Below are 17,070 nucleotides of genomic sequence, written 5' to 3'. Positions count from 1 at the left end.
GGAACACCAGAATACCTTGTTAGTTGTGAATGAAGACTAGAAAGACTCAACAAATTTCAAATTTTGTGAGAAATCTGCAAGCACTTGTGTACAGAAGCCCAGAGCAGCCATATTTTGAACATTTTTAACCTTTAAATATCTGCTCTAAGATATAATGGACCCAACAAAATAAAAATAATTTGCATACATGTACAGCATATTACCATGTGACATGCCAGAAGGTATCCACCAGGGGGCAGAAGAGAAATATCAGATTGTATACATGAGGGTTTTGAGAAATGCTTTTACCAAATGGTGATACAATAGATTTCAGAAACTGTATGTTTCAGACATGATACATTAGGCATTGAAGAGTTAACATAGAGTCAAGCCAAGATAGATAACTCCTAATCATTACATTATAGTTTATGTTAGGAGTGTCTTTGTTAGTGCTCAGGAAAGCAATTGCCAGGATGTGAACAGAATAATAGAATCTAGATCATTTGTGTCAATTACCAATTAAAATAACTTACTAACCACTCTCTTTTTTTAGCTCACCTTGCTTGTTTCATGACCTTGAGTAAACAAAGCTTGTTATCTTGTGATAACTATTTAAAGTTGGCGGTTATCTAGAGAAAACAAAAGGCTGATTTCTCACAATAGTGAGAAAAGTTTGTGGATCATGTGAAAATGAGCTTCTTAATCCTGAGATATTAGCATACAAAACAAATTCTAGCAGGGATAGTTGCTCTCAGCTTCCATTTGTATGAAAAAAAATAGTGGTGAATAATGTTTACCTTTTCTTCAGACACAACAGGCTGGATGTGTCTGTAATTTAACATAAATATGTCATTTTTAACACTGAAATAGACTACAACCCTAACGTGGAACGCTGCAGTGTGTGTGCAGTGATAGCATAAACATCCAACAAAGTTATGAAGTTGTGAAAACTAAGTAAGTAAGTAGCTGAACTGTAAATGAAAAACTTCTAATAATTTGGTCTTTTTGTTAGGAAAGCCAGCATCAGAAATCAGTGTAGAAGCTAACTTTCAGCATCATTAAAGTGCTGAATCAGCATGATATAGCGGTGTATTTTAAATCTGACCATGATGCTAAATTAACTTCATGACTGCTGATAAGCATTTGTTATTAATAGCAAGTTAGTTCAGCAAATCCAGGAGCAGTGATGTTATATTTCCACAATGTATTGAAAATAATGTAATTAATTTCCAATATCCCAATTTCATGGGGCATTGAATGCAGCATGAGAGTCTTTCAGGCAGATCAAACCAATGAGACAGTAATGGGGGGAGGACACCTTGTCTCTCATCTTAATTAGCCCAAATATTTTCAAAGTCTGTTTTATTCTTTAAAACTGTATAATTCACAATTAAATGTTCAGAGGGACAACTATTAATTCCAAGAATGGAGGGTCTGGGCACCCCTGTACCGCCATCATTTATACTTATGACAGTCAGAGGACTCAAATTCAGGAGTAAACGCTGGAAGTTTTTTTTTTTTCTTTCCTTTTTTAAAAATCTTATCTGAGTTTATTCTCTTCCAATCTCCAACCTCTAAATGCAGACTTTGCACAAAATAAATAAATAAATAAATAAATTGCTAACAGGATTCCCAGAATATCAAAATGTGGCGTCTAAGGTGTCACTATGAGACAAACTGAGAGTGAAAATGTGCTGTTATGAGAGGGACACATGACGTGGTGGAGTGAAGACATGCAGCACTCTAAAAGTTCTGTATAATGAAATCATGTAAACCATAGAAAACCAGATCTGAAATGCTCATAAGAGTATGTAATCATTATTTTAAATTAAATACAATGATTCATTGATTGTGTGAATTTGCTTCTGATACCTGTCTCTGTCATGGGAGTGAAAGCTGTTGTCTGGCCTCAGACATGTGGTGCTGGCACTCCTCACTCTGTCCAACGACGGCTGCAGGTCGCTGCAGGGCCACAACATGGCAGCAGAGAGTAAAGCAAAAGGCAGAGGGAGAAACAGATGGAGACAATGATAAACAAAGACAGAGAATGCAAAGAGATGTGATGAGGAGGAAGATGTTCACAGAAAACACACAGGAAGCCAGAAAATGAAGACAGTGAGAGGAGGGAGAGAGACACACAGAGAGAGAGAGAGAGAGAGAAACAGGTAGGCTGTCAGGCAGTGCAATAACATGTAATGGCTCTGATACTCTATCTCCATTTATCATGGCCAATCATTCCATTCGTACACTGTGAGATCACTCAGATGGGATGCTGGTGAGTTGCCATGGAAACCAGGTCTGAGAGAAAGAGGTAAACGGTTTGTGATGGAGGGCATTCCGCCACATACATATTTGTCCTGTGTCACATCATGCTGCTTTGTGATTATAGACATTTTGAACAGATGGTTGGCTCAACATTATCACATGACACTGCATGTAATGTTTTCAGGCCAAACTTTTCACAAGGATGGCAGCAGGAGCTGAAGAGTCTGTTTAACGCATCAAAACCTGGGCTACAAGTTGTCAGGCACAAAAAAGGGAAAGTAAAGGTTGTGGTAGGGGTTGCGTTCTTACCTAACCGTGACCTCATCTGTGAACCTGAGCACACGGTGCGTAAGGATGCTACGAGGCAAGGGGCCATTCCCCTCCTGCCTGTGGGGTGGCGTGTTCTTTAAGCATGCAGGGAGGGTGGAGCTGTGCAGAGGAAATCCCGCCAACAACAGGCGGGGAGTAACCCGCATGCAAAGGAAGGCACAGGACAACAAAAATGACACATGCAAGTAACAGAAATAATCAGCGACTGAATAGGGGAGGGACGGCACATGAAATGAACATTCGCAACATAAGTAAATATGATTTCCCTACAAATGCATATTTACAGTTTAAGCTTAGCTAAATTTGGGGCTTTAAAATAAAAAAAAGTTAAACTTGGATGGCCTTTAGATTAAAAACTCGCCCACTGCGTGATATTGCTGGAAATGCCACACACAAAAAACCATGAACACATGAACTACATCCTGCCTGCGACTTCAGAGTGAGGAATTCATTATGTAAGATCAAAGAGATAGTTTCGCTTGTGGAGTGACCCCTTACACATGTATGGAGGGATTACATGTAATGCTGATTATATAACACAATCTACAGATCTAAAGCTGTTGGTGTGGCACATGTGGAGGAGAGCAGGGAACAGTAGATCCATAAAATCTATAGGAGCACTATTATAAGGATTAAAACAGAACAGAGGGAAGCAGAGTAAACTGCTTATACGGGAGGTCTGGGTGGCTAAGAATAAGGCATTACAGCAAATATTACTGATGATTGTACCGTTTGGAAAAATAAAGGATGTAAGAGTTGGACTCTGAAACCACAATCAACATCTGCTAAACACATTCAAGTGATTTTTGTATGTTTTAGCCCATTACCTCCAAGTCAAAACCACAGAATTTTAAAACTATTCTTAAGTTCCATTTCATTTCTGGCTTTTTGTTAGGGTATGTTACCACTTACCGCAATTCCATAAAATGTACGGATGTAATATATTGTTCACGAGTTGTTATTGTAATAGAACAGATACAGCTGCTCATTGCAAATACTGTATGTGGGCAGCAGACTGCATCAAGACAGCTAAAACTATGATATTATTGAAGAACACAGACACAAAATGTAACAAAAGTGGCCCATATTCAGTGTTTTGCTCATTTGTCTTGTCAAATAACTGCAGTTTGAGTTTGACTTCAGTCACTTCTTAACTCACCCCACTCTCAGATTTTTATTCTTGTAAACACTAAACACATTATGTAGCTTCAACTTTTGTTATTGGACAAAATAAATAAATAAATATAAAAAGGAATTGTCTGTTGAAATGTTAAGTCTGTTTAAAAAGCCATGCAGCTGGAATGCATCCTAGCTATTGGTGTAATTTCTCACAGCACTCTAAGTTAAATGCTAATGTCAACAATATAACACTAACCATGTCAATCACCACCATAAAATCGGTTTATTTTGTCCTAAAACAAAATACAGCTGAGATAATATTTGTTTGTGGCAGCTATCTGACAAAGCACTAAAGTCTGAACCAGATTATTTAACAGTTAATTTCTTTGTACCTTTTCTGTTTGCACATTAAACCAGCAGTTAGCTAACTTGACTGAAACTGCCATTTAATACAAGTATGTGTCCTTATTTGTGTTCCAGGAAACTTCCCATGTTTAAATGGTTTAGTTTAACCTTTTATGTTACTTTATTTTTTATGTGATTGTAATTTAAGGGCAAGATTTCAGTCTCATTGTATAATCTCAATAACCTTGATTCTGAAGATTTAGCAGCAGTTTACAAAATTAAAGTTAGCTTGAATTAATATAAACACATAGTTTGTTTTTATAAACTGAAGCAATGCTGTCCACCTCTTTGTAGAATAATTGCTAATTTTTGCTGCTGATCTGTATTATTAACTGCTTTGTAAATATTCTGTTTGCAGCTGTGTTGGAAGTCATTTTCAGAACTTTTTCTCAAATGTCTGAAAATGACAAGTTAGTAGCATTTTAAGCAGATTATCTAAAAAATGTCTCTTTTGTACAATTTGAACACTGCTCTTGGCATATTATACAGCCTGTGCACTGAGACAACATACTAAGGATGATAATATATTTGCTTTTAATTACACATGCGTGCATTTATCATAGCCTCCTTAGATATTATGTGGATCTTTTCTGCACATCCTGAGAAATAAATGCTTAGAGGAGCTGCTCTCAACTTTTATTCTTTATGTTTATACTTCACTCTCACCCCATAAATCCTTAGGTATAGATGTAACATGTAACATGTAAACATGGTTAGTGTAGATGTTACAAAATACATTGCTAAAGAAATCTCCATGGTTAGAGCTTAAATTTTTCTCTGTTCCTGCGACATCACTCGAATTACGCCCCACAGAAAACAACAGCCTGCAGATACACTACCATCTCAGGATTACAACCATGAAGTGTGACAATGCTAATTTTTGGAAATGTGGACAAATTTTTTAAGCATTTTCTGGAAAGACTGCACTTGTTTTCAAATATAATAAGAGATGCTATACATGTAATTGTATGAGCTGAAAACTACACATGACTGGGATGATCTTTTAGAAGATGAGATGACACAGAAGGGAAAGGCTGTCTGTTTAGCTACAGTGGCAACATGACAAAAGCAACTTGACACTCCAACCACAGCAAGCACAAGCAGCACAGCAAACTTGGAAGCATTTGTGGGGATTTTATTGAACACTGCTGCAACTAAATGACCACCAACTTCACAAATGAGTCAGAAAAGGTAAGAATGGTTGTTACATGTGAAACACTTACCTGTAAATGTCTTTATGGATACCGTTTACTAACAGGGGCATTTTGGGGGGGAGTGTGTTGCTGTATCTACCTATGCTCCTGATTGTATGAGTGGATATCATGCACATTGAAAGCAAAACAAGAAAAAAATGGGAAAAAATCTTTGAGAGAACACATCCAGAGAATGAAATAAGAATATGAAATACATTTTCTTTCATTAAAGCACCATGTCTCTTATCATCTCAAACAGTGTGGAGTGTGTTGTGTGTGTTTTTAATGATGCAGCTGTGGTAATATAAAACAGACAGGACAGCAGGAGTGTGTTACTTGATGCAAATTTGACACAACTTCATGTTCGTGCATGTACTGAAAAGCAGAAATAACACATGTTCACAGAAAAACTTGTGGTCTGTTAAGATGAGCTTGTTAAAGTAAGGCACGGATGGGAATGGTGATACTCAGTAAAACAAAGCTGGACGGTGGAGGGATCTTTTGTTGATATTTTATCATTTTTACCTGTTGGTGTGCAGGCACTCAGCACTCCCGCCACGAATAGATCTGTTCATCTCCGGGACCTCACTGTCATTGCCATGACGATGGGTGAACAAATGAAAAAGAACCGAGAAAACACAACAGAACAGGATGGGAACTCAGACAGGCAAAGTGAATTTATGAATGAAAGAACCCAGGAAACAATAATTCATAGATTTTAACAAAGTCTTTAAATAAGTCAGAATGCTTTTTACTGTTAGTAGTGTTAGTTGAATTAGTTTGGTAACATTTCATTACACACAGATTAGGCAGAACATATTTAACTTTGTAAAATTTAAGTAAGCATTAGCATGTAAAGCAGAGGTGCCCAAGTCCAGTCCTCGAGATCTACCATCCTGCAACTTTTAGATGCAATCCTTCTCCAACACACCTGAATCAAATGACTGGCTCGTTACCAGGCCTCTGCAGAGCTGAATGACATGCAGATGACATCTGATTCAAGTGTGTTGGAGAAGGGGTTGCATCTAAAAGTTGCAGGATGGTAGATCCCGAGGACCGAACTTGGGCACCCCTGATGTAAAGGCTCCACAGATACAAAGGTTGCTGTCCCTACGTGTGCAGCTACAACCCCAAACATCCCAGAGATCTCAGTATTAGGTTACCTGTCCTCAGAGTACTCGTAGTCGGAGTCACCAGAGCGCTGATGCTCCAAATGGGACTCGTGGTAGTGTGAAGGGGAGTGGTTGCGGTTCTGGTGGATCTCATCCAAACTCCTGGAGAAATCAAATATATCAGTTATAATGTATGTATGCAATGAAGATACTACCACACACAGAGAGGAAAAAAAACTGTACAAAACAAAAAAGAAAAAACAAACAAATAAACAAACAAAAAAGAAAAACAAAAGCAGAAGACAAGTATCAGATTGTGTTTAACAGGGTTTTGACCAAAGTTTTTACCATAAAGTGATGCAAAAGGTCTCAGAAACTATATGTATTAAATATGATGTAGCGTATTCCGGCCTTCGTCAAAGGAAAGATTGTGACTATGTTTAATTCTTTATTAACTCAACATTTGACACCCCCCCCCCCCAACCCCCCACCACCACCCCCCCGAGAAGCAGTAAGGATCGGACTTTTGGCTTGTAAGCCAGCACTCAGGGATTTATGATTTTATCCATCTGCAAAGATCAACAAAGGTCAGCTCACAACAAAGGTCAGCTCACAATCCAGCCTGGATTGGGGAGTACATTTCTTAGGTTATGTTTAAGATCTGTGACTTTTCTGAATTAATCTTCTGCTCACCCACAAATCTGTCATATGACATGACTAAAATGAACTAATGTTCTACTGCATCCAGATGGAGGTCCAAAGTTATGACCTGGAGGAATTTTTTTCTACTTTCAAAACTTGTGTTTTCTTCTCAAGCTGATAAGCTAAACCCTTCACAGGTCTAATCCCTCAGCTGGGACCAAGACAGACCATCTGGAAAATCCATGTTTGTTTATCTTAACATTCCAGAAGGGAATCAAACTTTTAAAGGTTTTCTGTGCTCCAACAAGCAGAAAGACACTCTTTGTCTGAGAAGAAAGAGGAAAGATTCTGTCAATATCAATTTAAATGATGATCATTACATATATGATGTGCTTAAGTCAATTATATATTATCAATAGTCATTTATTTAGATATGCAGATTATCATAATCATTGGTACAAAGTTTAATTGACAGGTTTATTCATTCGTGAGCTGAAACTTTATTTAACCATTTGTTTATTCCTCTGTTATTGTTATAACATTTGTTTACTTTAATTGTGTGGTCAATGTATGTTCTTTAACAAGGTATCATTTTAAGACTCTATTATCTTGGAGTGTACAGATGTATTGACAAATGTTTAATTTGCTACTTTTATATAGGAATTAGAAGGTTTAAAACAAAAAGCAGCCTCTTAGGTGATCCGATCGCCAGCCGCTCACAGAGCCTGCTCAATGGTTGAAATAGTCAGCCCCACATCTGCGTGGGCGTGTAACAACTCAAACTTCCAAAAACTTAGGACGAAGAGATTCAGAAGAACTGAGGTTGCAGTCATTTTTGAGTTGTGGTTGGATTTTGGAGAAGAAAAATGAAAGGGGGTGGAAAAATCTTTTTACAGAGGCGGAAGCATGAGGTTTCTGCCCCACCGTGGACTAAGTTTCCGAGCCTGCATTGTTCTACATGCATGAAGAAAGAGGGAGAAGATCTACCCTGCATGTGTTTCTGGTAAAATTCTGTTTTAAGCTTATGTTTCCTTTTTCCCCTTTTTGTACACTGAATTTTTAACAACTGGTTAAATCAGGATTTTCATGTTTCAGCACCAGTTTTTACAAAGTTTTTCCCTATTGGTTCATCAAGGCTGGACTCTTGATCTGTTGCCATATAATCACAAACAATTCACTATCTACCATCTCGTGACACCACTAATCCAACTGCGCCTCGGGATGAGACCGAATGAGCAGACACCTTCAGTCTGCTGCGATCCAAACCACCCGCCCACATTTCCTCTCCTGTGCACTGGGGCATCACCACAACGGTCAGAAGTGGGTCGACCCCGTCCGAATGGAACTGGACTGGTTCCGCCAGCATCATTCTCTGCTGTCTGCTAAGAAATGGTTGGTTGTCCGACAGAGTTGGTTTAGTGAAATAATTTGCTTTTCAGTCAAGCTTCCAGCTTAAACAGATGAGACTCTTTTTGCTCTTAGGATTCAGAAATTCTTTCCAGCTTTCTGTAAACATTAGTTTAATTAACACCACAGGTTAAACCCTTATCAAGCGGGGTCATTTTGGCAAAAACGCCTGTAATATGACCTCTCCAAATTAGAATTACTGCTGTTATTGAACCCTCTGGATTGTAAGTACAGGCTTGGGCTCTTTGTAAAGGTAACACTCTCTAGTTTCACCCACAGCAATCAGAATCACTAAGTATTACTGATAACATGTGCTGTGGACTGAATTATTTTATTGGATTATATTCCCTGGACCTGTACGGACAGAATGAGACCAATCTTGATGGAAAATATTGATGTTTGACCTATAGAGAGCCCTCAAAGGTAAGGAAAGTCAACAAAACTTTCTACTTTTCTGTAAAAAAGGCTTTAGTGTCAGCGCTGTGGTTGTTGCATGTCAAAATGGTTTATATCATCGGAAAGACGAGACTTTGAGCTTTTATTTGATGTGTATATTGTGGGCATTCATGACGGAGCGGCTTGCACACATGGCTGCAATGTTGTTGATTAGCAGTCATGTACCGGGACCGGTAAGAGGTTAATTAACTTCTGTTTTTATTTTCCTCCACATCTTACAATTATCTTAAATTATCCGTTCAAACCCTTTTGTAAATATTCCTCTGACATTGTGCCTGTTTAGACTAGTTTAATAACGATCCCCATTTATTATAACTGGTCGTGGTGTGATTTTTCTCTTTTGAATCATGTTACAGGTCCCTTCGAATTAGAACTCGTGTCACTAGCATCTTGAGACTGACTGATTAATTTGATTTGACTAGCTTGAATTAATTAAATAATTCAATTAATTAATCTCGTACTCTAATGGTGTCCACACTGCCATTAGATTAGAATTAGTGTGGTGGTGCCAGAAGTTAGTTTAATATTAATATTAATAAGTCTTATTTTATGTTAATTGTTAAGATTAATATTTTAATTAAACATTTTTAATGTTTAATTATGCTAGATCCCAACAATGATACATAAGGCATTAAAGGGTTAAATTGCACTTTGGTAGGAAAACAAAAGAAAAAGCTAAAACCACAAAGTGTCTGAGCTAACAGGTGTTTGAAGATTAGTACCTGAGAAGTACTTTTTGATGTCACCTTGTGCCACTGCTAATGCTGTTAAATGGTCACCATCCCATTAACACTGACCCATCCCATTGACACATCCCACTGACAGCTGACTGTGAAATCCTGGCAGGTGATGCTGACCTTTGCATGGGCACATGTGCAGGTCGAGAGCGAGCCCTGCAGGAGTCCTTTCTGTAAGGAGACACTGAGCGTGAGCGGTGCTGGATGGGTCGCTGCTGCTCGGGCACAGCCAAAGTACTTCCCCGCTCTCTCTCGCGCGAGTTCCGCTCTGCACCTATACACAAGATTTGTATGAATGCACATCAAGAAATGATTTTATAAAAAAAAAAAAACAATTTTGCATTATTTGTTCATTTTGATAAGGATGCACAAACTGTCTGCTACTCACTACCATGACAGGTGCCATTCCCTCAAATTCTGTAGAACATCCCATTCAGATGCTTTACAGACATGTTCTAGCCAGCTGTTTCTGCAATGCCTCTGTCAGACATGAGATCGGGAAGCTCAGCCTTTCTTGTTCAACTCAAGTGCCAGATGAGCTATTAAACTACAGCTCTGGCTCTGCAATATTGAAGACAGAAAACGTCCAAACTCAACAGATTCTGATCCACAGAGCCAGTTGTAGCTTCATTTGAACAGGTAGGCGCTACAAATGACAAAACCAAGTTGCAAAGTGGAGGGAGTTATTCTGCATTAACGAGGTTTGGCCATCCTTGATCCTGTCACTTGTTCGCTGGGTTTTCTTTCTTGGACCAGTTTTAAGTAGTTTCCTGACCACTGCAACCACAAACATCCTGCAAAAGCTGCCATTGTGGAGATGTTGTGATCCAGCTGTTAAACCAGCTCCTTCCAGGGCATTAACCTCAAAGACAGAGTGTTCATCTATTACTGTGACAACAAAACAGTGTCAATAGTCACTATGTTGTGGCTAATTGATGCATCTGTGCAGAACATGAAAGTAAAAAGTTATAAAATTGTGTGTAGAAAGTGTTGCAGTTATAAGCGTTACTTTGTTACTTTTTTATTGATATAGTCATCTCGCAAAAATCATGAAGTTTAAAAAATCTGAATCACAAAATGAATGAAAAACCTTTACTATTAGATGCACTTTTTGTCACATAACATACCCATCTGGCACTTACAAAAATACAAAATGAAAACCAGGTCCATGTTTGGCTGACAGTAACTCAGGCCATTGCAGAATCAGCAAAACAACAAAGCAGCTTTAGTGATCGTACTGGCCAAAAATCTGTTCTGCAAATGTTCCATTTCCAGCTACATAGGACTGAAGGCATGCAGGAGAATGGAAACAGGCTAAGTGGAATGGCGGTGAACTCTACTGTTTAACATGCACTCAGTGCTTTGAGTGTTTCTGTGGCCCAGCAGAAGAGGGGAAACAGCTGACTGCAGCCCCAGCAGAGTTCAACACATGATTGTGGAGCAGCCCAAGACTAAAGTTCCAACTTATGCCAATTCAGTACAAATGAAATGTTTAAACCAGGCGGCATTTGTGGAAGGTTTTAAGGAACAGAAGGATGCAAGAAACAGCTTTCCACTCAGTGCTGGACCTACAAGCTACTACACGCAAATAGTCAGTAATCATGTCCCCCACCCACCTTTATTCACAACTATTAAACCATCATCAAATTCTGTATCAATGATTCGTTGAGACCCTGCGCGCACACACACACACACACACATACACAAATATACCCACATACAAGACAGGGTAAGGTTTAGATGTTCTGTCTCAGAAAAGAGAGAGCTCAGTAAAGGAAAGATTAACTGTAGCACACTCAAACTTGTTTATGGGTTTAAACAACACATGGCTCTTCAGAACAGTGCATGCATGCATACTTTGCAGTTTCTTGCTGGGACTGTCACTGTGGACGTGTCTGCGTGGGAGGTATGGAGAGGGCTGTGGCAGAGGTATGGAGGACACGTCATGCGCCTGGAGTTTATACCAGTGAGGAATGTCATCTAACAAGGCCGTCTCCAGCTCGATCAGGATCTGATGAAATAGAAAAGGTGGGGGGCAAACAAGAGATCCATAGAAGGATCTAGTTATTACACGTAATAAATGCTAAGATGTAACAGTAGTAGTAGTAGTAAGCACTGAGGTAATAAAAGCTAGCATTAAACAGGAAAATAAATTACGTGCTGGGAAAAGTAAGCAACATTTGCCTATACAGATTCATCTTGTGACCCTTTAGAAGAGGCTGAATATAACTAAATGAGAGTATTTATTTCAGGTCAACTGATTATGACAAATCCATCCTGTATAGTAGTTTAATAATCAGAAAATATGAAGAAAATGTGTTTTCTGAATTGGCATGTGAAGATAATCAATAGAAATTTATATTATTTATTGTGAGTTGCATCCAGTTTCAGTAAATTACCAAAAGCAGGTAATATCTTTAAACAGAACACGAAGAAGTTCAAAGTACTCAGACTCCTTGGTATTTTTATGTATAAAGTTGTTTAGTTTTAAACAAAAATTAAACCCCCAATTTGGCCAAAAGACAGTGAAGAATTATCTAAACTAAGACTTTGCTTTGGTACCAGATTGACGGGAAACATATCCTGTTCGCTTAAAGCAGTACTATGTAAGTTTCTGACCTAAACAATATGTGCTTCTGACTCATTTTGATGGTACACTGACATTTATTATGTACATTCCTGGAGCCATAATTGCCCAGAAGTGATCTGATACCGACAAACCGCAATTCATAACTTTGTCCAGGATGCTGCGTCTCTTTCCAGCAGCTTTTCGCTCCACAGCGCCATGTCACATGCCAGCAACTGGATATCAAGTGACTCATTGATCAATGAAATGCACCGGGACATTCCATGAGGAATCACGCATAATTCCTCTGTAAATACAAACAAACTCCAACCTGTTCAGAAATCATCAAATAGAATTTCAGATATTTCCACCTCCTGTCACCTGCTAATATAATCCCTACAGTGAGGCACAGTGGTGGCAGCATCATGCTGTGTGGGACAGAGAGGCTTGTCAGACCTGAAAAGACTATTAACATAACAAAACAGTGAGGTTCTTAAAGAAAATCAGCTGAAGACTGAAGAAATATGAGCTTGTGGTGAACTGTGGAGAATCAGCAAAAAGAAAACCGGAGGTATTTTAGAACTTTCTGAGTTGCAAAAATCCAGCGGTGCATAGCCTGCTAGGACTCATCCAACGAATCAAAGCTGTAACTGCTGCTCAAGATGCTCCTTAAAGGTTCTCAAATGCTTCAATATCATTGCTAGAATATTTAATGGAGAAAGGGGTCAGAGTACTTAAGTAAATAAATGCACACTCAATGTCATTCTGAAGCAAATAAATGCACACTCAATGTGATTCTGAAGCAAATAAATGCACACTCAATTTGACTTGTATAGATCCGGTATACGGCTACTGTGAGGGGCCACCCACCTCCCCCAGGAATTCACTCTCCTCTTCCTGGACTCTGGGCTGATCCCACACTGTGATCTCTAGCATGCGCTCTCTGAAGTCCCGGCGGTGAACGTGAGAATATAAGAAGGTCTGGTTCCACTTGGGCTCAGCGCTCTTTTTAACTGTTTTAGTCCGTCTTTTACTTTTATCGCTGGAACACATGAAGTAAGTGAGTAAAATTTAGAGAGTACAAGTAAAAAAGGTGTGATGTGATGGTACATGTAAGAAATACCTGTGAGAGGAACCTCTGAAGTTGGAGAAAATTAATATAATGAGCTCACCTCCGATCTGGCAGGAAGTACATTTTAACATATGGGTTCCGAGGTCGACCATCTGGTCGGGGCGGAAGGTCTTTGGCTTGAAGGACGTTGACGATCAACTGATGACCCACTTTGTCGTACCAGAGCTTCACCTGGAAAGAGATGCAAAAGCTTTCATTTGAACCTAAATCTAGTCTCACAAACCATGTGTCATGGTTCTGTGTGTCTGAGTTTTGCAGGTAGGGTTGAGCAGGTTGCCATGGGGATGAAGGGCGGAGGCTGGAGCCACAATTGATCCCACCTGCAGCGCATCAGCACCTTCGTTAGCCAGCTTACCTCCCAGCTATTTAAGATCATGCAGGAGCTCCAGTCTTCGCCAGATTGTCACACTTTACTGCGTGGTAACCAGGCCTCATTCTAAGTCTTACCTTGTGCCTTGTTCTCAGTAAACTTATCTTGTCATCTTAATTCCTCAGCCTTAGACCTTGCTACCTTGGATCACCACAGCACCTTGGATAAAGACTGTCCCTCATGCCAAGTCGACTGCCTGCCTGCTCGCCCTGCCTGCAAACAAACTCATTCCACCTCCACCAGCAACCATCACCTGGCTTACTCCTCCACCGTCAGTCTTCCTCTGGAATACAGTAAGCCGCTGCTATAGCAGACATAACCCAGCACCCTCTCAGACCCACATTAATCCTCTGCCCTCTCATAGGAAGATCTTCCCGGACCTGGACCAAGCCACTAACATTTATTATAAATAAACATTGTTTGCATCTCACTCCTTGTCTCACTAAAGTGTTCTGCATTTGGGTCTGCTTCTTTGTACCGCGGTCTCCGACCGTGTCACCATGTTCCTCTGATCTTTTTCTTCCAGATAATCACCGAAAGCTGTCCAGGCAGCACCAGAGGAAGGTCTCGAAGGGTCCCGGGGCTGGTAGGGGACATCACTGATATTGAGGGACGGTCCATCTTCTGCGATTCAAAGGAGCTGGAGCCTGCTGAGGAGTGAACAGAGCAACAGTTATTCTAGTTATTGTGGAAGCTAACAACAAAATGTGAGACTCCAGTATCTAAGTGTGAGGTGTTTCAACATAGCCACCCAATAAACAAACAACAACAAAAAAAAAAAAACTATTTGGAGACTTACTGGATTCCAGAGGAGGATGGGGGGACCCTGGGATTCTGGGAATATCTCTGTAAAAGGGAAAGTCATTCAGTATATTCACATTTAAACTATATTCCTCCGTGATATCCGGTAGACATTTGTCATTTTCAAAACAGATGGTTGAGGACAAACAAGCAATCCAAAACAGGCTTAAATATTGACATGATGGGTAGCAAAGGAGAAAAGACGAGCTGGACAAATGGATTTTTCTCTCATATCTGAAGGATTTTAGGGATGACACATGGGGGAAGGGGCTTCACTCATTAAATCTACTTACTGATGTCCTCTATACACTTTTCTCAAGAAGTTTTTGGACATTATTCTGTTTGAGCTTTTAGATAAAGGAAGGAGACACATCAAAACGTCTGTCAGAATGAAATCAACACCGCTACTTTAGGTTGGACCCATATAATGATAACATCCATCTCACCCGATTGGCCTCGAAACAACAATCTCGACTTGAGGCTCAGCCTTGGACTCAAGAATGATGTTGTAAACTTCTTTCTTGGTTGCTCCCGGCAACGACTTTCCATTCCACTGCAACACCTCATCACCTGGAAAGAAGATGATGGTTATTATTTGTCTGATTGAGGGGTGTACTGGGAAGTATAATTAATGGGCCTACAAACAGAGCTTTAAATGTCATGAACATAGCTCTCTTAACTTGTCCAAATCACCATGGTATCTTGATTCAAACATAAAATGTGAGATATAGAAGGTTAAGCTCAGACTTTAAGATTTAATCTGCAGTTAAAAAAAGAAAATCCACATGACAGTCTCTTTTAGTGATACAGACACTCAGGTTTGGTAATGCCACCAAGTGAAGTCCTTCATGATACAGTACATACTGATAAAAGATAAAATAAATAAATATTATTCTATTCTACCCATATTCTACAGTCATTTAGCAGACGCTTTTATCCAAAGCGACTTACATTTGAGAGGAAGAACAACACAAGCATGAATTCAAACAAGATGGGACGTCATAATTAAGTGATAGTCAGACCGCTTTTGAGTCTAGTTGGACCCAGGTGCTGTCATGTAGTGCTAGTGCAGTGCATTTTTTTTTTTTTTTTTTTTTTTTTTTAGTCATTTTATTTAAATACAGGATCACGATTTCATCACACAATATCAACTAGGTCATAAGTGCATGATTTCATCACATAATATCAACTTGGGCATAAGTGCATGATATCATCACACAATATCATCTTGGGCATAAGTGCACACAGCTTCTTCAGTACTTGGTTGAGCCAAAAAGCTGGACAAATCTTTCTGACTCATTTAGTTAAGCTAAATGTGGAAATGCTCCTTAAACAACTGAGTCTTTAGCTTGGTCTTAAAAGTGGATACGGACTCTGCGGATCGGACGGAGTTTGGTAGATCGTTCCACCACCGGGGAACAACAGAGGAGAAGAGTCTAGCTACTGATTTTGCGCCACGTTGTGGTGGGAGCACTAGGCGTCTTTCACTGGTAGAGCGTAAGTTTCGAGAGGGAGTGTAGCTCTGGATTAAGGAGTGAAGGTAGCCCGGAGCCGTTTGGGTTATTGTTTTGTAAGCCAGAAGCAGAGCTTTGAATTTGATGCGTGCTGCAACTGGAAGCCAGTGGAGAGCGATTAGCAGTGGAGTGACATGAGCTCTTTTGGGCTGGTTGAAGACCAGACGTGCTGCTGCGTTCTGGATCATCTCCAAAGGTTTAACTGAGCATGCAGGCAGGCCAGCCAGTAAGGAGTTGCAGTAGTCAATGCGTGAAATGACCAGAGCCTGGACCAGGAGCTGGGTCGTGTGTTCAGTCAGGTAGGGTCTGATCCTCCTGATGTTGTAGAGAGCAAATCGGCAAGACCGGGAAACCGAGGCAACATGGTCCTTAAAGGTCAGCTGGTTGTCTACCATGACACCAAGATTCCTGGTAGAAGATGTAGGCACTAGTGTGATTGAGTCAAGCTGCACACTTATCTGTGGTGGTAAAGAAGGACTGGCTGGGAAGACAATAAGCTCAGTCTTGGACAGATTTAGCTGAAGGTGGCGATCCTTCATCCATGCAGAGATATCAGCAAGGCATGCTGATATTCGCATTGAGACGGTTGTGTCATCAGGTGGGAAAGAAAGGAAAAGCTGAGTGTCATCTGCATAGCAGTGGTAGGAGAAACCATGAGAGCTAATGACTTCACCGAGTGAGGAGGTGTATAGGGAAAAGAGAAGAGGGCCGAGCACCGAGCCCTGAGGCACCCCTGTTGTCAGCCCATGTGATCTGGACACGCCCCCTCGCCAAGATACTTTGAATGATCTCCCTGTGAGGTAGGATGTAAACCACGAGAGGACAGATCCTGAGATGCCAAGCTCTAAGAGTTTGGAGAACAGTATATGATGGTTGACAGTGTCAAAGGCAGCCGACAGGTCCAGCAGTATAAGGACTGAGGATTGACCAGTGGATCTGGCAAGCCGTAGGGAATCAGTAACTGACAGGAGAGCAGTTTCAGTAGAGTGACCTTGCCTATATCCAGATTGATATGGATCTAACAGGTTGTTGTCTTGGAGGA

General features: G+C 40.1%; 1 protein-coding gene across 14 annotated transcripts in view; it reads right to left on the bottom strand.

The window, feature by feature from the left end:
• The window catches only part of rims1b (regulating synaptic membrane exocytosis 1b), a 98,703-nt gene that overhangs the window by 23,069 nt on the left and 58,564 nt on the right, over positions 1–17,070 (bottom strand). For 3 of the 14 annotated variants that reach the window (XM_041982554.1, XM_041982558.1, XM_041982562.1), the window contains exons 10-20: positions 14,961–15,084; positions 14,513–14,559; positions 14,248–14,360; positions 13,384–13,514; positions 13,082–13,253; positions 11,503–11,656; positions 11,262–11,318; positions 9,766–9,919; positions 6,455–6,565; positions 5,817–5,879; positions 1,852–1,941 (exon numbers count right to left, since the gene is read on the bottom strand). In XM_041982554.1, coding sequence (XP_041838488.1) covers positions 1,852–1,941; positions 5,817–5,879; positions 6,455–6,565; positions 9,766–9,919; positions 11,262–11,318; positions 11,503–11,656; positions 13,082–13,253; positions 13,384–13,514; positions 14,248–14,360; positions 14,513–14,559; positions 14,961–15,084 — 1,216 coding nt within the window. Of the gene's footprint in view, positions 1–1,851; positions 1,942–2,553; positions 2,674–5,321; positions 5,400–5,812; positions 5,880–6,454; positions 6,566–9,765; positions 9,920–11,261; positions 11,319–11,502; positions 11,657–13,081; positions 13,254–13,383; positions 13,515–14,247; positions 14,364–14,512; positions 14,560–14,807; positions 14,862–14,960; positions 15,085–17,070 lie in introns of those variants that run through there. The other 11 variants (XM_041982551.1, XM_041982559.1, XM_041982553.1 and 8 more) reach the window with 8 other exon arrangements.

The sequence above is a fragment of the Melanotaenia boesemani genome, chromosome 4, assembly GCF_017639745.1.
Source record: "Melanotaenia boesemani isolate fMelBoe1 chromosome 4, fMelBoe1.pri, whole genome shotgun sequence".
NCBI lineage: Eukaryota > Metazoa > Chordata > Actinopteri > Atheriniformes > Melanotaeniidae > Melanotaenia > Melanotaenia boesemani.
This window is presented reverse-complemented; position numbering and strand designations above follow the sequence as displayed.